Source organism: Colletotrichum gloeosporioides (genome assembly GCF_011800055.1).
Source record: "Colletotrichum gloeosporioides strain Lc1 chromosome Unknown consensus_67, whole genome shotgun sequence".
Classification (NCBI taxonomy): Eukaryota; Fungi; Ascomycota; class Sordariomycetes; order Glomerellales; family Glomerellaceae; genus Colletotrichum; species Colletotrichum gloeosporioides.
Window position 1 is genome coordinate 545,180 of NW_025544712.1, and position 24,104 is coordinate 569,283.

Below are 24,104 nucleotides of genomic sequence, written 5' to 3' on the forward strand. Positions count from 1 at the left end.
TTCGCAGGTATCTATCATAGCTTTTCCCCATATGTATTAGATCGATCCGTCGCGTTATGATCTTACATTGTGGTGAAGAAAGTTAGTGAGCTAGGCATGTGTGGTTGCCTGAATGGCTTCCGAAGGGGTCCTGCCGTCTGTTTAGATCCCCCTGACAGGTAGCGAAAACACCACAAGGGCAAAGGAACACGCACCAGAAGGCAATTGACCAAGCCGTTCTATCAAGTCCAACAACCGTCGATAGCTTGCTACAGAAAACAGTATATCAACGGATGTTCTAAGGCCTCATGGGTTGGAAATAACATTGCCAGTTCCATTTGGACGGGAAAGATACTTGATTCGGGCTGGATTTTCAGGTTCACTCAACAGCGCTGGTAGTATGAGAGATCTTGGACCCCGTTGATTGAGAGAGCTATACCGTTATGTACGGTTATCCGGTCACCAAGGCACGTAATTGGGGGCCTATTGTAGGTGAATCGGGCCCAAAAGCTCCATAGCACCCTGATTCCGTGCAAGCAGGGATGTTTTAATGTCTTGTATGACACTGATTGTAAGTAGACAGTCGGCATCGGCCTTTTCTCACTCATTCATTGATTGGAAGCTCCCGACTACCGACACGTCGGGGCTAGGAGCAGGCCGACCAACGTCACTATGCTGCCGGTGATCAAAGGATGTTCATAGCGAGTCCCTCTGCACTTTTTGTTTCTTTGCTTTAACGATCTTTCTTCTCTTCTAACTTTTTCTTTATAGTTTGCTACCTAGAGGTGCACCTTATTAACTACTATATAACTCTTATAGGGAAATATTTGAGGGCTAGGATAGTTTATAGAGAAACCTCTATAGCTACCTATAGGGGTATATAAAGAGAGTATGAATTACTTTATATATAGAGGGTAAGTATCTCCCTCTTTATACTACTATATATAAGGGTCTAGCTACCTAGACTAAAAGGGCTTAGGGATAGTTTAGCTAGACTAAGTCGAAAGGATAGAGAACCCTATAGAGATAGGGTATAGAACCCTCTATAATAAAGACTTAGTAAGTACTTACTAAAGAGTTAGAAAAGAAGATCTTAGAAGAAATAAGCAAAAGTAGTATAATAATATTATACTTACTTTTTAGGTACTTCTTCTATTAGTTTAATCTAATTATAGCTTATAACCTCTAAATACCTTTATAATTCTTTTACTTCTACTTTATTTTAAGAAGGTTAGTAATAATAATAATACTATATACCTAAGTAATACTTACTAATTAGGTTAAGGAACTTATACTTAGTATTCACTAAGTACTAAGTAAGATAGCTTATATAAACCTATATAAAGAAGATAACTTTAGTAAATAATTAGAGGATAATATAAGTTAATAAGAGGAGGTGAGAAGCTATACTTTAAGTAAAGCTAGAGGTTTTAAAAAAAATAAGCTATTTATACTAAATACTTATTAAAAGGATAATAAGTATATATAGGAGAATAGGGAATATAAGACCTCTCCCTATAGATTAGATAGGCTATAGGGCTAGATATTTATAGCTACTACTAATAGGCTAGCTTAAACTAGAGAGCTAGAAGAAGTTACTAGCTAAATACTAATATAATAGATTATAATTATAATAGCTAACTAGTATAAGCTAATTACTACTATATTAAGTAACTAAATACCTACTAAATAGTTACTAAAAGTTTATAAGAAACCTCTAAACTATAATATAGTTTACCTTATTAGTAAATCTATTAGTATAAAAAGGGAAGATTAGCTTATTATAGTAGAGGAGACTTATAAGTACTACTCTAGCTACTTTAATAGCTAGTATATCTAATAGGCCTTAAGTATAGTAGAGTATACCTTATAAATAGAATAGTAAACTTATTAGTAAATACTTATAGATATATTAGGGAAATAGGTTAACTTTATATAGGAAGACTTTAGAGTTTTTATAAGAAAGTAGTATATAGTACCTAAATTTTAAGAATAGAACTACTATAATACTTTAAGGTAGTACTACTAGAAAGATAATAAGAAACCTATTATATATTAAGCTTATTAGGAGTTTATTAACTAAGCCTTTAGTAAGCTAAATATAGGTAATATAAAGGCTTATATATTCTTTTAAGGTTTTATAAAGACCTTAAAAGATAAGTTTTTTAAGTAAGATATTAATTATACTAATATATATACTATAGCCTTATATATATAGAGATTATAGGAGATTTTAGAAGGGAGATATATAGGAAGGCTTACTAGCTATTCTAAGTTATATAAGTAACTATACTTAGGCTCCCTAGACTACCTTTATAAGAGTAGCTTATAACCCTCTTAGTTAGTAGACTTAAGGGAGTACTATTTAGAGACCTTATCTTAGAATAACTACTTAGTAAACCTCTATATAAGGCTTAGTTCTAATAGTAAGTTCCTTAATCTTTAGGGAACCTAATATTATAATTATAAGAAATATAGGTATATATCCCCTAATTATACTAAACTATATATATAACTTATAAGTAGTAATTAGAACTTAAACCTAAGATAGGGTAGGATTAATATTATTATAGTCTCTTATATAAATAATACTAAAAACTTAGGAAATAAGTAGGTATAGAGGTAACCTTAAGGGGTATTACGCTAGAAATTACTTTAGTTCTTATAAAGTAAACTATTAAAGGTTAAGTAATTATACTTTAAGTATATAATAAGGTTAAACTATTAGTTAATATAGATACTTATACTATAATAGACCTTATATAAGAAAACCTTATTAAAAAACTCTTACTAAAGGAGGCTATTAGTGTTATAGCTTTAGAGCTAGTAGACTTTTAAGGAAAACTAATACCTACTAATAAAGTTTATTAACTTACCTTCTTCTTAATTAATAGCTAAAGCTACTTATAGAAGATTTAGAGAGCGTTTATAGCTAGCTTATATCCTAAAGGAGTAGGAGATATCTTTTTATTTAATAACTTAATAAGTAGAAAAGGTATCTATATAGATACCTATACTTATACTTAGTTATATAATTATATCTTACTTACTAAGCTAGAGGTAATAATATAAGAGATTATAGAAAATAGCTAGAAAGCCTATATAATATACTTAATAGGAGCTTTAGTCCTAAATAAAAAAGATATTAATACCTTAGGTGAAAGCTTACTAGATAAGAGGTATAAGAAGAATATCCTTAAAGAACTTAAACCTTTTACTAATATTTTTAATAAGGAAAATATAAAGAAGGTCTTTAGATTAAAGGGAGTAGTATATTATATTAAGTTAAAACTTAGTAAAGAGCTCCTATATAAGCTAATATACTTTATATTAGTAAAATAGTTATAAACCCTTACTAAATATATTTAGGAAATAGAGGTAGCTAGATATATTTACTACTTAACTAGCTCTACTAAGGTATTAATTCTATTTATATCTAAAAAGGATAGTAACTTATAGTTATATATAGATTATAGAGGACTAAATAAAATTATAGTAAAGAACTAATACTCTCTACTATTAATTAGTAAGCTTTTAGATAGGCTTATTAATATAAAGTTTATTTCTAAGATTAATTTAAGTGAGGTATATTATAAAATTATAATTAATAAAGTAGATAGATAGAAGACTATATTTAGAACTTAATATAGGTATTTTAAGTATATAGTAATACTATTTAGGCTTATAAACGCTCTAGTAACCTTCTAAGTATATATTCACTAAATACTTACTAACTTTCTAGATACTTACTATATTATATACCTAAATAATATCTTAATCTATTTAAATATTAAGGAGTAATATACTAAAAACCTCTATATAGTTCTATATTACTTAAGAGCTATTAAGCTATTTATAAAACTAAAGAAGTATAACTTCTATTAAATAGAAGTAGATTTCCTTAGGTTTTATATTACCTAAGATAGTATTAAAATAGACTTAGATAGAGTTTAAGTAGTTACTAAATAGCTAGTACTAAAGTCCTTTAGGGATATCTAAGTTTTCTTTAGCTTTTATAACTTTTATTATAAATTTATTACTAGATACTCCTATATTATAGCTTCTATAAATAGTATACTAAAAGGAAGTTAAAATAGTATAAAGTTAGGAGCTTTTATTTAGATAGGGGAGATATAGACTATATTTAAGATACTTTAGAGAGTATTTATTAAAGCTTTAATATTAAGATATTATAACTTAGTGCTAAAAACTAAGGTTAAGATTAATATGTCCACTTAGGTAGTATCTAGTATACTCTTATAGAAATATAATATTATCTAGTACTTAGTAGCTTTCTAGTTAAGGAAGCTTTTAAATATAGAAAGATACTAAGCTATAAAGTAATAAAAGCTCCTCGCTATTATAGAAAGCTTAGATCACTAGGTGTAATATCTCTAAGAGCTCCTTAAGAAATTCTTAATACTTATAGACTATATAGCACTAAAGGGGGTACTTATTATACTTATATATAATATTTATAGAAAGCTTATATAATAGGTCTACTACTTATTAGTATTTAATTTTAAAATCTAATATAGATTAAGAGTTATTAATCTAATAGATAGACTATTATAATACCCTAATTATATAGTAAAAGACTTTAAAGTAGATAATATACTCCCTACTTTTAGGAAGAAGCTAAGACTTATTAACTAGTTATTAATAATAACTTACTAATATATCGCTAAGTTTAAAGGAACTATAGCTACTATAAGAACTTATATCTAAGCTATTTAGTAAAGTATATAAAAACCTTACTAGAAAGCTAGCTTTAAGGTTAAGGGATCCTCACCTTTAGGTTAGTATTACCTTATAAAAAGTACTAATAAGTTACTATATTAAAGTATATATATTAGTGTTATTACCTACTTAAAATTATATATAGATACTATACTAACTGCTCTATAAGAAGATAGTAATATACTAAAAGACTTAAGAGAAGCTAAGATTACTATACTAAAATAATATATCCTATATACTATAATAAGGGAACTTATTTAAGATGAAATAGTATATATATTATAACTAGGTATAAATCTTAAATAGATAGTTAGAGGATTATAAACTAAAGACTACTTCTATAGAGAACTTATAGCTAAGGTTTATTAAGACACTAGAGAATACTAAGAGTACTAACTTAATAAGAATAATATCTTTTAGTTTAGAAGAAGACTTATTATTTTAGAAAAGGGATCCTTCTACTATAAAATCTTAAAAAACTACTATAATATACTTAGATTAAGGTATATAGGGGTAAATAAGATAGTAAAGCTAATCTTATGAAAATTCTATTAACTATACCTAATAGAGGATATATAGTAATATATCGCTAAGTACTTATAGTATTAAGGAGTATATATACTATAGTATAAGCTATATAAACTACTATAAATACTAAAATTATTAGTATACCTATTTTAGTAGATTTCTTTAGACTTCTTAACTAGCTTACTAGAGAGTTACTAAGATAATAGGATTATATATAATATAATCCTAGTAGTTATATATTAAATAACTAAAGTAGTATAATTTCTAGTAATAACTAAGTAATTAAACGCTATAGGTTTAGTGAGGATCTTATACTAAGAGATTAAATACTAGTATAGTATACCTAAAGCTATTATTAGTAATTAAGATAAGCTAATTACTAATTAGTTCTAGTGAGATTAGACTAAAGCTTAAGATATAAAAAGGTATATCTCTACTATATAGTATCTATAAATAGATAGCTAGACTAAGAGAACGTATTAAATTCTAACTATATACCTCTTAAAGTTTAGTGAAAACTTATATAACTAATAGGTAATATAGCTAGTTAAAGCTAAATTCTCTTATAATAATAGTAGATATACTACTATTAGTATATTACTATTTAAAGCCCTTATAGGTTACTACCCTTAAATAATTAATTACTACCTACTAAGTATTAAAATTAGAACTTAAGGAGTTAATAAAAGGCTTAAGAAGTTAATAGAGGTTTACTAAAAGATAGCTAAGAATTAGTAATATATAATAGAAGTATAAGCTAAAAATATAAATACTAAAAGGAAGGCGTAATTATATAAAGTTAGAGATATTATAGGGTTTTTAATAAAGAACTTCTACTTTATAAAAAGTTAGTAAAAACTTACCTTATAATTTATTCTTATACTAATTATAGAGGTTATAAGCCTTAATACCTATAAAGTATAGCTCTTAAAAAAATATAATAAGGTATATAATATTTTCTTAGTTACTTTATTAAAGCTATAGTATAGCTAAAAGCTTACTAAAAAATAGCTTCTAAACCTAAAAGAGGACCTTAAAGAATAGGAAGTTAAGGATATTATATTATAAAGGGATATATTAGTAAGCTCCTTATATTTAGTTAAGTAGAAAAGCTAGCTAATAGAATATAATACTTAAAAGCTTAAAGAACACTTAGTAAATATTTTATAAATCTTTATAGGATTTAAAAAGTAATAGTATAAATTATACTATAAGTAGGATAATAAGTAGTATAGAGAAATAAGGAAAAGTTAATTAACTATAGAAAGACTTTAAAGAAAATTACTCTTAAAAGTAATATATAAACCTAGGGGTATCTAACTAAAAACTCTAAAGAAAAGCTATTATATACTTACTAAAGATCTACTAAAAACTACTAAGAATTATCCTCTAAGTTACTTAAATTTTTACTAATACTATTACTATTAAGACTAATATCTATATTATTCTTATTATTACTACTCTTACCTTCTAATAATTTATCCTCCTCTTTAGAGCTAATAAGATTCTTATAAATACTTATAGAGGAAGTATTAATATTTTTATAAGTATTAGGTTAGGGAGTAAGGCTAGAGCTAATATATTTAAGGATTATAACTAGGGTATACTTATGAGAATTATAAAGTATCTAAGAAACTTAGACCTTAGAGGGATCTTAAGTAAGTAAGCTAGATATATAAAGGTTATTACTTAAGAGATACTTCTTTAGGATATTATTAAGTTTATTGAGGAATTAAGCTTAGTTAAAGATATAGCTTTTATTTTAGAGGTATTAAGGTAGGGTATTTTTAAACTAAAGATAAATCTACTTAATAAGGTTTTTATCCTTCTTTTAGTAAGTATTCTATAAAGAAACTATTAGCTATTAAAGAAAAACCTAATCTAAAGGATTATATACCTTAAGCTAGATCTTAAGATATATTTAGGTGTAGTTAGTAGTAGTTTCCTTAGTATTTATTTATAGTAATTAGTTATTATACTACTTAAAGTTAGGCTAAAGCTTAGTAAGGTTTACTAATTACTTATAGAGTAATAAGAGAAATGCCTAACTATTTATAATTATAGTATATATATAGTAGATTTTATACTAATAATACTTATTAGCTTTAATCTAAGTAGTATAGTACTTTATTTAGTTTTAGAAGATTTAAGTATTATTAACTAAGTAGTTAGAAATCTAGTTATACTAATAGTTAGTTTAATACTCTAGTAAAAGGTTACTAAACACTTACTTTATAACACTTAACACTATATAAATAATATATCTAGTAAGTAGTATTACCTATATTAGTATAAATATATACTACTCTAGTAGTCTAATAGAGCTATAGAGCGTAAGAGATATAAGGCTTACTACTACCTAATTAGTTATATTAATAAGTACTACTATTCTTTATTAAGTTATTAGGCTTATATAACGTTAAAATATAAGTAATTAGGGTCTTAATACTTATAATAATTAGATATAAAAGTAGTATTAGAAGGGGAAGGCTTTATAAAGGCTTAATAAAACTTTATAAAATATAAAAGTTATTATAATATAATATAATAAAGAAGAAGAAAAAAGAAACTAACTTTAGGTAGGAAAAAGGGTACTACTTTATAGATAGATATAAAGTATTATTAAATAGTTAGGGAAGTAACTATAACTTTAGATAGTAAGAATAGTAGTTATTTACTATAATAAGTGCTACTAAAAGTGAGAAGGTAAGTATAGTAAATTAATAATAGTAGTTACTATTTAATATTCTAAATAGCCTTATAATATACCTATTTTAGAAGGGGGATAAATAGGATAAAAAAATAAAGTTATTATAAAGTTATTATTTAGAGAGGGTTTATTAAGTAAAGAATAAAATATCTATAAATAAAGAATATAAAACCTATTAAAGATAATTTCTTTCTTTAAGGAATAAAAGAAACTCCTAATAAAATCCTATTTAGTAAATAATATAACCTTAGAGGTAGGATTATAAGACCTATAAAGATAATAATAGTACTAAGGGATAAGGAAACCTCAGTAAATATATAGTAGATAACTACTATATAGATAATAGAGATAACCTATAATAATAATAGTAACTATAAAAAACTTATTATAGATAATAGAGGTTCTCACCTATTACTAGTCCTATTCTATAATAAGGATTACTATAATTAGAAGGGGGATAATTATAAAGGTCTAGCTACTTAGACTAAAAGGGCTTAGGGATAGTTTAGCTAGATTAAACTAAAAGGATAGAGAACCCTATAGAGATAGGGTATAAAACCCTCTATAGCGAGGACTTAGTAAGTACTTACTAAAGAGTTAAAAAAGAAGATCTTAAAAGAAGTAAGTAAAAGTAGCGCAGTAATACTATACTTACCTTTTAGGTACTTCTTCTATTAGTTTAACCTAACTGTAGCCTATAGCCCCTAAATACCTTTACACTATAACCTATTATATTAAAATACTAAAGTAATACTATATTTACTACCTCTATAACTACTACTTTAAGAGTAGTAATAGCTTTACTTAATTTATTAGAGAAAAAGAGGATAATATCTATAAATTTTAAAATAGATACCTTTTCCCTTAGAACTATAATAGATTTAAAGAAGTATTATTCTTCTATTACTTATTAGTATATATTATCCTCTACTAATATAGCTATTATAATCTATCTCTTTTTAAAATATTTAATAAGTTTAAAAATATTATTAAAGTATTTAAAAATAATAAAATAACTAATAACTAATACTACGAAGTAAACTAATTAAACTATTTAAAATAAGAGAGCTTATTAGTAGAACTTAAGGTAGTACTATAGCTTAATAGGGTAGTAGTTAATAAGGGTAGTTTACTAGATATATAGGGGGTAGTTAGAGTAGGGGGGTCCTCTTATATATCCCTAGTCATACAAGTATTCACAAAAGAATTCTTCACAAAACGTTGCTTCGACGACTAGCTCATCATGCAGTTCTGCTTTCAGGGATCGGGGCCCACTAAGACCCTCAACTGCGGTCCCGAGCCTCGGGACTTACATTCCCTTCCGGGAGAATCGCACTAGGCTATAGCGAGATTGTCATTACCGCAATCGTGGCGTGACTGTTGGATAGGGGCATGTCTTTTGAAATGCTTGTGAACTTCACCGATGTTGTGAGGTCAATAGCAGGTTGAAAGGTCGCAGAGGGAAAACGTACATAAGGAAGCAAATGGACTCATGGAAATAGGATCATTCGGCCCGCCGCCTCGTCTTTTTAGCACTAATACGACTGTCATTTAAAATCCTTCAGGTGCACTTGGATCGAAGACACCCTCGTTTCTTTACAAAAATTCAATCTCAGGTCAACATGAAGATCGCAGGTATTGTACCTTTTTTGTCCTTGGCAAATGGATACATCTTCCACCCAGAAGATCAAGCCAACTTTAGAAACGTAAGATACTGCAACCTATAGTTTGGTATGCTGACTTCTGACAAACCGAAGCCCAAAATCCCGGCTCTCTTGAACTACACCAAGAGCCAGTATGATATCTCCACCGGGTCCTCCTATTGGGCCAGCTCCTTTATCACTGGAGATGATGGCCGACAGTACATGACGCTGTCCCATCTCCTGACCACTATACCCTCTGTCTGCCGCTCTTCGATACTAGATCTTCAGACCCATGAATGTTGGGTTGACCTTACCTACTGCAACAACACCAATGACAGCGGTTTCGACAACGGTCTCCCCCTGAATGCTGATTATGGGACCTATGGCTTTGGTTCTACTTCGGACGACAGCGTTTCAACGATGTACACCTACGCCCACCCTGAGAAGTCTTTCTCGATCGATTTGGAATGGAACTTGACCTCTCGCGTTATGCTTAATGGAGGGGCTGGCATCATCCCCTTCGGCAACGTGCCAATCAACGCCACAGAATGGGGCATCCCCAACGCAAGAACCGCGGGAACGATCACATTGAACAACAAAACCATCTCCGTTGACACCAGCAACTCGTTCACCTGGTACGACAGACAGCTGTCCCACGGAGCCCCGAAGAATTGGACCTGGTTTGAGCTTCACTTCCCAGGATCGGACATCAAAGCAAGCATCTGGGCATGGGACCTTGTTGATGACGAGAGCACTCGCTTCGCAACCATCAGGGTGGGCAATGGGTACCACGTCCTTGCTTACGAGCTTTCACCCGACTAATCCAACACCTGGGTATCCCCAAACTCCAATCTCACATACCCGCTCAGCTGGAAGCTCACCTTTGAAAACGGCGACCACTTGCTTGTTAATTCTGTGCGTGCGGACCAGGAAATGTATGGCGAGAAGGCATTGATTGACTCGGCTTACGAAGGGTTTGTTGAGGCTACCGGTTCTTTCTATGGACACACTAAATCGTTTGGTGTTGTTGAGCTAGTCACGGCCTTCTAGATTCTTCTTCATCATGTACTGGAAAGCGGTGACTGAAGACTCTGCACCGAAATGTTCGAGTACTTGCGCATCGGCATTTTTGTTTGCAGGCCCTATCAGGCGTTCATCTAAGAATAAATATGCCTTCACCCAATCTGCAATAAACATCAGTAAGCCACTGACCCTCCCAGCAATTCCTGAGACAAAGGTCCATCTCGTTTCTTTAAGATAAACCGCGAGGATAAAATCTGCAAAGTTTCGAATAATCATTGTGATTTCCCGGTTGGGGTATCACTGATGTGTCAGCGGTTGGGAATGTAGTTGATGCTTCCCAGGGAATAACTGAAACCCCGAAAAAGCCAACATTGACGAAAAAGCGATTGAAACTTGAACACAACTCCGGGGGCATCAAGAGACCTTAATGATTTCAACCCATGAAAAATGTCAGTGCGTCCGAAAGTGGAAACGTATCATTCGGGAACACAAGTGGCTCTGATCTGCATCACCAATGTGGGGTCACGGGACAATGGCCACCAGTGAGGTCGTGCCTCATGTATGAAGCTGGAATCCGACCGGGAATAATACGCCGTACCCCTGCAAGATTGTAACTGATGGAACAGACAGAATGAAAGCGATTGCGAATGGCAGCGGTTCAACATAAGTGTGTCAATATCATTCACATATAAATATTTGAACAAAAGCGCCCAAGATCATGAACGATTCCTCATCGAATATCCTTTCATCTTCTTCAGTTACCAAACATACAACACGATGTCGAACCCCAACCCCCATGTCCTTATTGTCGGCGCCGGACTCAGCGGCCTGACACTTGCTCAGATACTGCGCAAGAACAACATCTCTTTCTCGATCTTCGAGCGTGACAGCAGAGCTGACGCCAGAGCGCAAGGTTGGGCTATCGCACTCCATGGTCCCATGCTGGCCGAAGTCTCAGCTTCGATGCCTGCGGATCTCGGGCCTATCGAGCAAACCAACCACCTGAGCCCCCTGGACCACATTCCGGCCCAATTTGTCTTCTACGATGTCAGCAAGCCCGACTGGAGAGTTGGCGTCACAGACGATGAGACCGGCAAGATTGTCCGCGCGAACCGCCAGCGCCTGCGGGACTGGCTCCTGCAGCACCTGCCTGTGCAGTTCAACAAGCGCTTGGTGCGCGTGGAAGAACGGGATGACAAAGTTGTGGCGCACTTTGAAGATGGCAGCTCCGAGACCGGCGACATCCTCGTTGGGGCAGAGGGAAGCCGGAGCTTGGTGCGCAGACACATCCTGGGCGGACAGGAGATCATGAAGCCGCTGCCAGTCGGATCATTGGTTGGAGAGATCGAGTTGACTGGCGATGAGCTCAAGCACCAGATCGAGCTGGGCCATTCGGCTTACATCGTTTTGGATTCGTCGCCACAGAATGAGGGCCCGAGCCAGGTCAGCTTATTCGCCGCCTTGAACAAAATCAGCCCGGACAAGAAGACCGGGTATTACTACTTCATTCTCCACTGGATTGACGAGGAAGCGGCGAAGAGCACCGAGGAGAAGCCGTTTTGGACTGTCACGGCGTCGCGGGAGGAGCTAATGGCGTTTGCGAAGAAGTGCACCAAGCAATATCCAGACAATTTGCGCGTACTTGTCGACAAGGTACCGGTCGAGAGATACAGGCAGCCTGGCATTGTGCTGCAGAGTGTGGAGCTGACTGTTGATCAGCTCCCTGCCGGGAGGATCACTCTGGCGGGAGACGCCGCGCATTCGATGACGCCTTGTGAGTTTGACCTCTTCAGTGATAATTATTTCACGGCTAACAGGCTATTCTACAGTCCGAGGAGAGGCTGGAGTATGTGCAATCACCGATGGCTTGAGACTGGCTCGCGCCATTACCAGCATCCGAGACGCTGGGGCAAAAAGCGAGGATGTGGTCAGATTCATCACGGAGTATCGCGACGATATGATCGCAAGGGGTGCTCAAGCCATTCGCGTCTCCAACCCAGTGCTTGAGGACCATGCGAAGGACGCCAAGTATGAGTTCTATACGTGTGGCAAGAAGGTGTTGCCTCTCGCCAAGGAAAGCGTTACGATATAAAGATAAATGCTCTGAATGGCATTTCGGGTTCTGTGTATGTTTCAACGGGTTGAGCAGGAAACTGTTATGGCAGCCTCTTGCAAGGTACCTGGCTCGAATTTGACCTCAAGTAGCAGTCTACTATTCGAAAGCCCTCTACAGCGTTTCCATAGCTTATACGTACTCTTCACTATCTCAAAATACCACCAAAGCTTGCTTCTAGTCATCTGCCGGACATGATTCCTTCGTAACCTCTCACCTCGCACTTTGGAAATAGATGAACAAATGTAGTTGAAGTTTATGTCCTAGCTCCTACAAATGGCAGCTGCTTTTCCAAAACGCGAGCCTTCAGACCGACCCAGGCGCAAAAGTCCTGCCAGCATTTATAGCTGTATTTCCGGCACTCTACTTCTGTACGAAATGACCGTGTGCGGATCAGGCACGAATCGGTGCTCGTGAGCACTCCTTGGTGGCTCGTTCTCATAAGACCAGTCGTATTTCATAATGAGATGACAGAGAATGATCTTGATCTCGTTACTGGCGAAAAACCGCCCGGGGCAGGCATGCTTCCCGTGCCCAAAGCTCAGGAAGTGAGGGCTCGTGGTCACGAACTGCCACTTGTTTTCCTGCCCTGGCTGCTGCCGCATGCGCAAGAATCTGTGGCCGTCAAACTGATCCGGGTTATCGCCTAGGACCTCCGGATCGCGCATGTGAGAGGTGGGGACGCCAAGATGAACACCTTTAGGCAGGTATGTGCCATCCGACAGGGTAATCGGCGCTTCGACGCGGCGGTTCATCATATCTGGCGGTCCGAGATGTCAGCGAACGTGTCTTGTTTCGAAGAAGAGTAAGATAGTACTCACGATGTCCTAGGATATTCAAGCGCTGACTTTCCTTCATGCAACTGTCCATGAGTTTCATCTTATATAAGCTTGTCTTCTTCCAGCCACCATCCTCGCGCAGGACTTGAGCAATCTCCTCCCTCAGAAGGTCGAAGTACTTGGGGTTGTTAATAAGATCATACAACAGTGCCGTGAGGGCGGAGGACGTGGTATGGATAGCAGCAAAAGTCAGGAAAAGCTGGCCCTTGACAATGTCGAAATCCCGATCTCCACGGACGTCGTCTAGCCAGGAGAGCGAATCTTGAGGTTTGGTGGACGTCGAACGAGCTGCTCTTCTCTTCTCCAATTCAGGAAGAATAATAGCCCGGGCCTTTTTGGTGATACCCTTGATGTACCAGAGTTCCGGAAGAAAGTGATGAATGAACGGCCGTAAGATCGCCGGCCAAGCTCTGAGGCTGTTCTCCGAGTGTAATGCTACGCTTGTGAATGATATAGAGATGTCTATCCATTCGGAGTTATGGCAAAGCTCATCGCCAAGGAAGGCCAGAGCTGACAGTCTGGCCGCAGCTTGGGCTGCGGTCATGTAAAAGTGGACACGCTGCCAATCTCCTACCACCGGTGTTCGTCAGAAAATTAGTGTTCAACTAAGTTGCACCTATCATGATATCTGGGGTGCTCTCACCGTTTTCTGCTGGTAAGCAATCGTTCAAGACTGCTGCCGCCTCGTCGGAGAGTCGTTGTGTCAACCCTCCGAGCGCCTGGGTAAGGTGCTTTCGAATCGTTTCCTGAATGATTTCTTCCTTAGTACTGAGGTGTAAAGCGTCGAGTCCAGGATAGTTGGTAAGTTGTTGCTAAAAGAATAAAATCGAGTCAGCGCAAGATCGGAGAAAAAGTAGGCTGTTTGTTTTAACTCACGCGCTCCAAGAACCCGGCAAAGGTCAGGCGGGGATCGTTGCGTATTTCATCCGCCAGATCCAGAGGAATCATGATCAAAGGACCTGAGTCTGTTATGACTTGGAACGGCCGTCCTGCTGTCTGTAATTTGATCAGATCGACGCGAAAGACATAATGGGTCAAACTCCCGCCAGTATTGGCACACATACTGCTTGGAAACCTTCCTTAATGAGTCTGAGGGGGTCATCTTGCCATCTTTTCAATGCCGCGTTGTCGAACCATTCACCCGGCTCTTTGCCGACAAGCTTAAATCCAGAGAACGGTTTGCCATCGCGAATGTACCAGCTGAAAAGCGAAATCAATCCAACGACAATGGTTGGGAGAAACCCTTTAGGCGTAACTGCGATAAGCTGTCGAAGGGTTTCCATGGCGTAGGAGTCTTTTTGTATTCCTGATGAGTGCGACATCAGGAGAAACCCAAACACGGACAATGCCTATGTCTATTACTTATAGCATTGAATCGTTGGCACGCAGCCTACTCTCCTCTGCGGAGAAGAGGGGTCTCACCCCGGGTCCAACAACCCAGCTTGCGGAGCGGACCTTCGGCCCACTGAATACCACATTGGACCGGGTTCTTCAATCGGTCCATTCCGTGGGTATGCTGCTGCTGAGCAGTGACATTATAGGGTGGCGGGGTGTTGACCGCCGGACTTGCGGCATGCAAGCCATCCCGACTATCCTCTTATATTATCTTGGATTCGTCCGCACGGCTGTCTACCACCTTCATTCCTCCGCCAATCTCAACCAGCAATCATGAAGATCCAGGGACGTACTTTCATTGTCACAGGCGGGTAAGTCAGCCACTGCTCCTGGCTGCGTTCTCATTGCTAAGCTGAATCCCCAGGGCCTCCGGCCTTGGTCGCGGTTGCGTGGATATGATCATCCTTCAAGGGGGCAACGCTGCGGTCATCGACACCAACAGCAATCTCGGCACCGCAGCGACTACGGAACTCGGACCTTCGATGAAGTTTCTGCATTGCGATATCACCATTACGCAGAGTGTTGCCGATGCCATCAAGGCCACTCTAGACTGGGCACAAGAAGCCGGCAAACCCGTCGGCGGTATCATCACTGCTGCTGGAACTGGCTCTCCGTGCATGGTAAGGATTTCCACCTCGCACTACTACTCACGAGTAGCGAGGTTCTCTCCCTAGCAAGGAGACTAATGTGATTTTAGCTACTGGATGCAGAGCGCGTCCCTTGCTCTTACGCGCACATGGAGACCGTCCTAAACGTCAATTTGCGGGGTACCCTGGATCCCATCCGCCAGCTTCTGCCTCACTTAGCCACTGTGTCCCCAGAGGGACCGGACGGAGAGCGCGGCGTTGTGATCATGGTGGCCAGCTCCGCAGCTTTCGAGGGACAATCTGGTCTGGTCGTCTATTCGGGTAGTAAAGGGGCAGTGGTATCAATGACGCTGCCCATGGCACGGGATCTTGGCCAACACGGCATTCGTGTAGTTACAATTGCGCCAGGCTTGTTCGAGACGGGGATGACGGCGTCCATGCGACCACAGGACCGCGAGATGCTGACCGGGGCTATGGAGTTTCCTCGGCGACCAGGAAAGCCGGAAGAATTCGCTAGGCTTGTGAAAGAGGTGATAGGAAATACCATGTTAAATGGTGAGGTGATCCGACTTGATGGCGGAGCTAGGTTGCCGAAGGTTTTCTAGCTCACCAGGGATGAGACAGAGGCGGCGAATTTTGACATTCAAATAACTTGAGAATTGAGGAGTCTAGAGTCAGGCAAATTGCGTAAACATAGTCGATGACACCAGGAATTAGGGTTTATGTTAAGTTAGATAAGAAAACAAATCACAGGAGATTGCTCGAAGAGATGAAAGTCCGCACATTTTGTGTACTGTAGTAAGTGATAGGTGTAGAACGGAGGACCCATATCTGCCGTCCGCTTGCGGGAAACACCTTTGCCTCCGCCGCCGTCTGTCTGTAATGTTACCGAAATACCTGATGTGTGGCACATTCGCATCAGATTGGCTTTGCATATGTACTCCTAGCTGCTCAAGGTTGGATGGCGCAGGGATGCCACCCCTGGACTAGAGTCATCGTGTGGAGTGAATCCGAGTGACACCGGCTGCTGTGCGGAGCGGGGACCCGGAAGTGGGTCCCGCATTTACTAGCTGCAAGGGCCGAATGAGGAAAACCCGACCCGACCACACGGCCACTGAGACTTGAACAACGGTCATGTGTGTTATGAGCCAAAACAAACCTAGCAGACGAATTTGCGACATTTGGAACCAGTTCCAGAGGCTCAGTCTGGTAATAATCTGGTAACCTCTCATCAAAGGACCTTCCCGCTTGGCAGCTGCATAGACTCACCGAACAGTAGCAAATTACTTGCAGTAGCTCTTCTGGCGAGCCATACAATGCTGCTCGCCGTTCTTGACGCTTCATCAACTTTGTCAACTGACCCTACGGTCAATGTGAAACGTATTGGACAGCTTGCAGGACCAAGCCTCACGGCCTGGTCAGGCATGGGTGAGGGAGTCCACATGCTCAGCTCGAATGATTGCTTTTGCCGTCGGCCACGGTATCCTGCACACCCCCAACGACTCATTTCAAATACGAAATAGCCTTTCTTGGGCTGAAAGTCCGCCAGATGAATGTCCGCCCAGATCCCGGTTACAACCTGGAATGTCGGCGCAAGCCCTGCGTGAGCAAAAGCCTCCTTGGCCGCTAGTACTCCGGGTCATCGGCGCCAGCAGTTCATCAAGCGGACTTCATGCACGGACGGCAGAATATGGCGGAATTCACTGAGAGGTGAGAGCACCGACTGTACATCATGTGGTGGGAATCGTGAGATAATTCGCACGTCGACTCGATAGCTTAAATCTGGTGACATTTCTCAAGCTGTAAATCGAATGCCATCTATCTTATCCACCTTTAGTCTCACTGCTTCTTGAAGTACTCCAAGTCCGGAACAGCAACCCAACAACTTCCGCCCAGTGAAGCTTTGCAGAAAGCTTTAACACCATGTCTCATTACGCCGCAGCTCATCAGAACCCCCAGGGTCCAGGCGACGCCCGCCCCACGGCTCTCCAAATCATCGAAGACGAAAATCTCGTCGGAAAGCTGGCCGGTAAGACAATCTTCATTACCGGCGCAAACCAAGGCATCGGATTGGACACTGCTCGTGCCCTCTACGCGACCGGCGCGGATATCTTCCTAGGCGTTCGGAGCAACGAGAAGGGCGACAAGGCCATAGCCAACATTGAAAACACCCCGAATCTCCCTGGGAGAGGATCACTCCAGGCTGTCGTGCTTTCACTGGACTCACTTGACTCCGTGCGCAAGGGTGTCGAGAGTTTCCTGGGCAAGAGCGGGGGCAAGCTCAACATCCTCATTAATAACGCTGGTGTCATACAGCAGGAGAAGACGAAGACTATTGACGGATTTGAGTCCCACTTTGGGACGAATCACATTGGGCATTTTCTTCTCTTCCAACTGCTGCGGCCCGCACTGCTGGCGTCTGTCACTCCGGAGTTTCACTCCCGCGTCGTGGCCGTTTCCTCGATGGCTCACCGCGCGAGCGAAATCCGTTTCCACGACCTCAACTTTGAGGAAGAAGACTCCTTCGAGCAGTCAGTGGCCTATGGGCATTCGAAGACGGCCAACATATACTTTTCAAACGAGATTGAGAGGCGCTTCGGCCCCCAAGGCCTCCACTCGCTCTCGTTGCATCCCGGGTCTATTATGACGAACATGTCTGCCGCGCAGCCCGTCGATGTGGAAGCGGCGAAGGCGGCAATGGGCGAGGAACTCTTCAACAGGATGATGAGTATCCTCAAGAGCCCGGCCCAAGGGGCTTCCACCACTGTCTACGCCGCCGTCAGCAAGGAGTGGGAGGGAAGAGGTGGCAAATATCTCAGCGACTGTGTCAAGGCTCACCCGACCTCCGCCGGCTACAACATGATGTCAACGGACACCGGATATGCGCCTTGGGCCTACGACGAGGCAAAGGCGAGCTTGCTCTGGAAGGAGTCTAGTAAGCTGGTCGGCATAAACGAGGAATAACAGGAAGGTTAACTTGTCCAATCACGATGTTTGCGTCCATCACTAAGCGCATCGAGTGGCGAGATTAAAGAAGGATTGCTGGTGACGAGATTGGATAGGCGCTGTAGAAGTATGTTCAAGTACATAAAGCCCATCCTATGAGACAATAAAACAGCCAACAAACTGCCCTTCACTCTGCCCATGACCACTGTGCACCACGCGAGTGCCCCCTTATTAGCGGCTTCACATCCACCAGCTACCACATACGACCATACCCATTGGAAAACTCGGGATCCCGTCCGCTCTCCCATCGATAAACCAGTGAGGGCTGGAGGAGTAGTCGGGTCGGTGACGACCGGCGAATGCCCGGTGGTGTATGTTTTTTTTGCCTTTGATTAGGGTGGGTCACGATGTCTAGCTTTTGGCGCCCCAAACACACCTGTGTACAGCAATAGTTTTGCTGCCTTTCAAGCAAATTTCGTCGAAATGAATACTTGTGCGTTCTTCTCAACTGAGATATCGGCGAAAAGAGCCATTGCAACAGAATGGTAGCAGCACTGGCTGCACGTGAAGAACACGCTGACAACGGTGTATCATCAACGTCCATCATACCTTCATCCACATATCTTGCCCCTTCTTCCTCCTCTTGACTTCCCTGGCAGTTATCATGAATGCCATCCCCAACGACAGACATGTTCCTGCGAAGGCCTGAGCTCCAACGTAAGAACCGCCGACAGCCGATATAAGAGCACCCCCGATTGGCGGCCCGATCAAACCCGCAAAGCTCACAATCGTAAACACCATCCCGATGCGAGTACCCTGCTTCTGCGGATCAGATGTAAGAGATGCCAAAGCGGACGGGAACAGTGACTGGATGCCGCCGGTAGCCATGCCAGAAAAGGATGCCCAAACATATACGCCCGCTGGAGAGGCGACCGCGATCCAGGAAAACAGAAGCAAAGCACCTGCTCCCGCAGTAGGCACGAAGACGGTAAGGTTCCCAAACCTATCAGCAAGATGTGTGAGCAGGAGTCGGCCCACCATTCCAACGCCATTCATCATCATGACGAGGTTTAGCGACTTGGTATACGACATGCCCTGGATGTCTCGAGCGTAGGCGGCGACGAAGAAGAAGGCGAAGTAGGCTCCCATCAGGCACTGTATTAATCGTCAGCATCAAAACCGCTAATGGTATTTGTCCATGTATTGGGTAACTTACCAGGACAGAGCCACACGCATAGGATGTGTACTCGAGCTCGCGGAACGCCGACCATTCGACGAACTGCCCCGTCTTACGGGGAAGAACCCTCGGTCGTAAGACAGCGACCGCAATCGCCAATCCACCGCCTTGAACAAATCCGATTGTCCTCATTGTCCACCCGAAGCCCACTCTCGGTAATAGTTGGCGTACCAGCACCGGGTACAATATGCCCCCGACTCCGCTGCCACAAGCGGTGATGCCAATCGCCAGCGAACGACGCTTGTTGAAATACGTTGACACGATGGCAACGGCAGGGCAGAAGAGACACCCACTACCGATACCAACGCAGATACCTTGCGCCAGGAATATCTGCCAATACTGCCTGCATGCTGACGTTGCTAATGTTCCGGTTACCGTCAAGATAGCCCCGGAGATGGATAGTGGACGGAAGAACCCTGCGTCGGTCAGACGGCCAGTGAAGGTGCCGATGAAGAAGAGCAGGAAGACGTTGATGGACCCGATCCAGGAAATGTCGGATGGTGGGCGGTCAAGAGCTGTGACGTAGTAGCTCTGAAAGACGCCGAAGGAATTGATCACCCCCCTAGTCAACATTGTCAGTCATGCCTTGCTGAGGAGACTCCGAGAGATTCCTCTGGCGGGGGAGCTAGGGGAGCCAACGTACCACGTGTTCATCACGACCAGAAACGTCCCCAAGACTGCCAGAGTTGATTATTAGTTCATGTGCGACGAACCAATGTCATTGCCACTCACCGCAAAGCCATGCCCAAAGGCCTCCATCAGGAGGAGGTCCCGGGTCAGAAAGGGAGCTCGAGAGAGCTACGTTGGGCACGCAGTTCGCAACGGTGCTGGTCCTGCGATCATGTACATTGTTTGAAGCCTCATTTCGAAAATTTCCTCGGGCGTCATTCCCATGGTCTAACCTCGTGTCGGTAACGTCTTTCATCGTGTCATGGCCCGACCTCCTGTCCATGGCGTCTTGCGAAGCATCTCGTTGCAGGTAATGCTCTGTCTTTTCCATGGCGTCTGCCTGGTTCGGGAAGCCAGTTGTGGTCGCCATTGAATATCGATCTCGGATGTAAGCAAGTTGAACTCTCGAATTACCTGTCCAGTGAGTTAACTATACGAGGTAGGTTAGTTGAAAGGATAGACTGAAGCCTAAAAAGGTATTGAAATCAAAATGATTCAACTCGCTGGGGTTCTTACGTCTCTTTGACCACCGGATCCTGTCAGTCGTGTTGGCGTATCTCTATAAGGTATTACGACAAAATCAACACCTGGATATTAATCATCGCTAAGAAAGCTCTACTCTACTCCAGTCAAGACACGAAAATATTCAGCGGGGGCAGCTAACTACCACCGATAACAGAATTGTATGGAAAGTGGTTATACAAAGGAGTGTAAGGCGTACTTGACGAGATGATCACTAATCAAAGGTATCCACAGTAACTCACAACTCCCAACTTGGAAACCTGGCCATGGATTCCGCGGATTCCAGGTCTTGTCTAGGCATTACCTTCAGATATCCCGTCATTGATGCTGTCATGTTGAAGGGCTTAAAGGGGCGAATGGAGCGCGCACTCAGCAAGGTCTATTCGCCCGGGGCCCAAAGCAAAGAGAAAGACAGCGAAGAGAATCACACAGCGCGAGACGTAAGGATACGTTTTCATAAAACATCAGAACCTTGTTTTTCATATACCAGTGTAATATATCAACTATTCCAAATACGTTTGACGCGCATCTTCGCCACTGTGATCAAAATTCACCCCACCACCAACGAAGCAGCTCTGCACTTCATCAATAACATGAACCAAGTCGGTCGGTCCCATTGTCACGTCCGCCGAAGACCCCATAAAGTAAGACATGATGTCAGCCGACATGAAAGATTCATCGTTTGCACCGTAATCAATGGTGAAGGCTGTGTATATCATTTCTTCATCCCCGAATTGGACCGACGACGTGCCGTTCCACGGTAGACCCATGTCACTCCAGTCGACTACTGGCTCTGAACTCAAGTTCGAGGCAGCCTCTACGGATGTCCGAGATTCCTGTGGAGTCTGGAAGGACCCTCTCTTGTTCCGATGCTGAGTAAATCTTCGTGTGGTTGCCGTTGAGATACGGTCCAAAATGTCGCGACTTCTCTTCGCCTCTGGCCAATATTCTCCGATGGCGCTCAAGATATCCGAGGAGACTTTAAGCGCGCGGACTACCGAGTCAAAGTCCTGTTCCTTGACAATCTCCCCAGGCTTCCAGACGCAGTAAAACACGACCATGACACACAAGAAGAGATAATGAATGCTGAGCCATCCATATTGCAGAGAGTTCGCGACATAGAGTGAATGGTAGAGCTCTGTGCATGTCAGAGCACTCTGGAAGCATTCGCGCAGTGACGCCTTGTCCAGGTTCTGTATCCTCGGACTTGGTCGAAGTATCAGCATCGTAAGTTCATGATACTTAATTTCACATAGGATACTGATGCACCCTGGGCTTCCTTCGGGATGCCTCGGCATGTTATGCTTCCACTGGCGCAGGCGACTCAGAGTATGGACTCTCCAATTCTCTGCATCGACAACCATGGGTTGCGTATACGGCGGATACTGGCGATCGCCACAGTAAAGGACGCACTTGATCTCGGAGTTGAACCCCGCCAGCCTGAAAAGATGTATGGCACTGGTAACTTTGGTGGGTGACTCGGACTCTTGGCGTGGCTTGAGCTGATCCGATTTCAGCTGTTCGTCGCCAACATCTAAGGGCAGCTAGGAGAATGGTCAGCAACATTGCCGTTGAAATATTGAAAGAAGTAGGGAACTTGCTCTGAGCTCGAATTGCTCATCCACCACACCCATAGGTCTTCCCATCAGCGTGCTCAAAAGTCTGTCAATTGTATAGGTACACCAGAAGACTCGAGTGCGCAACTCTCTCTCGAACGTGGAAAATGTACTCACCGGTACATTGCGACATGGCCCCAGTTCCATTGCCAATGCTAGTCCATGGTGGTGGAGCGACCAAAGACTCAGTCCGGATGACGGGCTGTTGATTGCATAAGTACATCTCGAGGAGCAAGATGCATTGAACAGAGGCAATAGAAGATGTCTTGAGTATCTCGTCGACAAGTTTCATGGCAGAGGAGCAGTACCCTTCGGCAGACAGCGCCACCTTGGTTCGCCGGGAGAGGTGTGCTGCGCCTATGGCGAGAACCATGAAGACTTGGAATCTGTTTACCGAGGAAATATGCGCGGCGCCATATGCCCGGCTTACAGTCTACCAATGGGTAGGCTCGTGGAGGAACGGGAACTGTAGATGGACGTGTTCCAAATAGGCCTGCAAGAGCCACCTTTCGTGCCTCTCATCGGCAGGCAGGTCTTTCCGATGGGGTACGAGAAATCTGAAGGGACAATAATGCTGTTGTGAGCAAAGTCGGTGGCGGAGGTTCGATCAGACACAGATAGAATTCGTTTACCAAGGCCAGCCAGAACGAACTTGGTGAAAACCAAGCCGCTGGATGGGCCAAGGTATCGAAGATCTGCTTCGTTGGTGACGGATATGAGTCCACTTTGCTCCGAGATTGTGTCCAGGGATTCTGTATTTTGGTTATTGGGCATTTGGCCTGGCAGCTCAACAGTTTCGACTTCGTTTGACACGCCTGCTGACTTGTTCAATTGCCCTGGTCCAGCACTTAGGTCGAAGCTAGGTATACGCTCTTCAATGACGGACACGACATGGTAATGCAGTCATTGAGTATACTTGTCTTCCGGCTCGTTGAGATTTAATTGGGACAATGATCCCAGATCAAAGTACTAGTAGAGCCCAGCTCTCTGACCATTTCAAACATCAAACTTATAAAGATTGTCATTAACAATCCAAGGAAAAACAGAAAGAGAGAGAACGGAAACATGACGGGAAACCCGTGGTGGAATCTCGAGGAAACACGGAATGGCCGTCCACCTCGGCTAAAGGTGCACCGGAAGATGCTGGAATTTGCCGCGCAACATGATTTCAAGCCGTTCATTGAAGTCTTTCCGATGTCCGAGAATGGTATCAGACAGGCTATTGATATCAGGCAGGCTACTGAGAAACTAGAATCCGGGAACATGCATTTCCGGGCAGTTATCAGGGTGTAGGAAGCTATCTCCATTTCTGCGTCCGAAGTAGGAATACGATGGTTGGGTACTTTTTTTCTTTGGCAGATTTCCTTTGGAATGAAAGTTCGGTCACGAAAGCTACGAACACACTAAATCAGCGTGTGCCTTCACAGATAATTGTTCCTGCGTTATCTACACCTGTGAAATTGTATGTGACCACATTGCCTTCAGTGAGAACTATGGCCGGGTCGGTGATCACCTCGGTCTGCTGCAGAGAAACCGAGGACAGCATCTTCTTACCTC

The 24,104-nt window shown here is 41.6% G+C and overlaps 7 protein-coding genes across 7 annotated transcripts; 4 read left to right on the forward strand and 3 right to left on the reverse strand.

The window, feature by feature from the left end:
- Positions 1-9,579: 9,579 nt before the first annotated feature.
- On the forward strand, positions 9,580-10,422 carry GCG54_00005555 (uncharacterized protein; the record flags this gene model as incomplete). The annotated part of the gene is made up of 2 exons (XM_045405577.1): positions 9,580-9,663; positions 9,715-10,422. 2 exons carry the CDS (start codon positions 9,580-9,582, stop codon positions 10,420-10,422), a joined length of 792 nt encoding a protein of 263 aa, XP_045260558.1.
- A 978-nt stretch (positions 10,423-11,400) lies between these two features.
- On the forward strand, positions 11,401-12,715 carry GCG54_00005556 (FAD-dependent monooxygenase cctM; the record flags this gene model as incomplete). The annotated part of the gene is made up of 2 exons (XM_045405578.1): positions 11,401-12,397; positions 12,441-12,715. The coding sequence occupies 2 exons, from the start codon at positions 11,401-11,403 to the stop codon at positions 12,713-12,715; spliced, it is 1,272 nt and encodes a 423-aa protein (XP_045260559.1).
- Positions 12,716-12,992: 277 nt separating this feature from the next.
- Positions 12,993-14,858, reverse strand: GCG54_00005557 (Cytochrome P450 monooxygenase pyr3; the record flags this gene model as incomplete). Its single annotated transcript, XM_045405579.1, has 6 exons — positions 12,993-13,067; positions 13,120-13,496; positions 13,558-14,145; positions 14,219-14,387; positions 14,452-14,571; positions 14,640-14,858. 6 exons carry the CDS (start codon positions 14,856-14,858, stop codon positions 12,993-12,995), a joined length of 1,548 nt encoding a protein of 515 aa, XP_045260560.1.
- Positions 14,859-15,243: 385 nt separating this feature from the next.
- GCG54_00005558 (3-hydroxyacyl-CoA dehydrogenase type-2) lies at positions 15,244-16,162 on the forward strand (the record flags this gene model as incomplete). Its single annotated transcript, XM_045405580.1, has 3 exons — positions 15,244-15,281; positions 15,335-15,590; positions 15,668-16,162. 3 exons carry the CDS (start codon positions 15,244-15,246, stop codon positions 16,160-16,162), a joined length of 789 nt encoding a protein of 262 aa, XP_045260561.1.
- A 1,318-nt stretch (positions 16,163-17,480) lies between these two features.
- GCG54_00005559 (Retinol dehydrogenase 12) lies at positions 17,481-18,521 on the forward strand (the record flags this gene model as incomplete). The annotated part of the gene is made up of 1 exon (XM_045405581.1): positions 17,481-18,521. The coding sequence occupies one exon, from the start codon at positions 17,481-17,483 to the stop codon at positions 18,519-18,521; it is 1,041 nt and encodes a 346-aa protein (XP_045260562.1).
- A 585-nt stretch (positions 18,522-19,106) lies between these two features.
- Positions 19,107-20,779, reverse strand: GCG54_00005560 (Leporins efflux protein lepC; the record flags this gene model as incomplete). Its single annotated transcript, XM_045405582.1, has 4 exons — positions 19,107-19,658; positions 19,720-20,302; positions 20,384-20,417; positions 20,473-20,779. The coding sequence occupies 4 exons, from the start codon at positions 20,777-20,779 to the stop codon at positions 19,107-19,109; spliced, it is 1,476 nt and encodes a 491-aa protein (XP_045260563.1).
- Positions 20,780-21,434: 655 nt separating this feature from the next.
- On the reverse strand, positions 21,435-23,321 carry GCG54_00005561 (uncharacterized protein; the record flags this gene model as incomplete). Its single annotated transcript, XM_045405583.1, has 4 exons — positions 21,435-22,137; positions 22,201-22,475; positions 22,648-22,925; positions 22,985-23,321. 4 exons carry the CDS (start codon positions 23,319-23,321, stop codon positions 21,435-21,437), a joined length of 1,593 nt encoding a protein of 530 aa, XP_045260564.1.
- Positions 23,322-24,104: the final 783 nt, after the last annotated feature.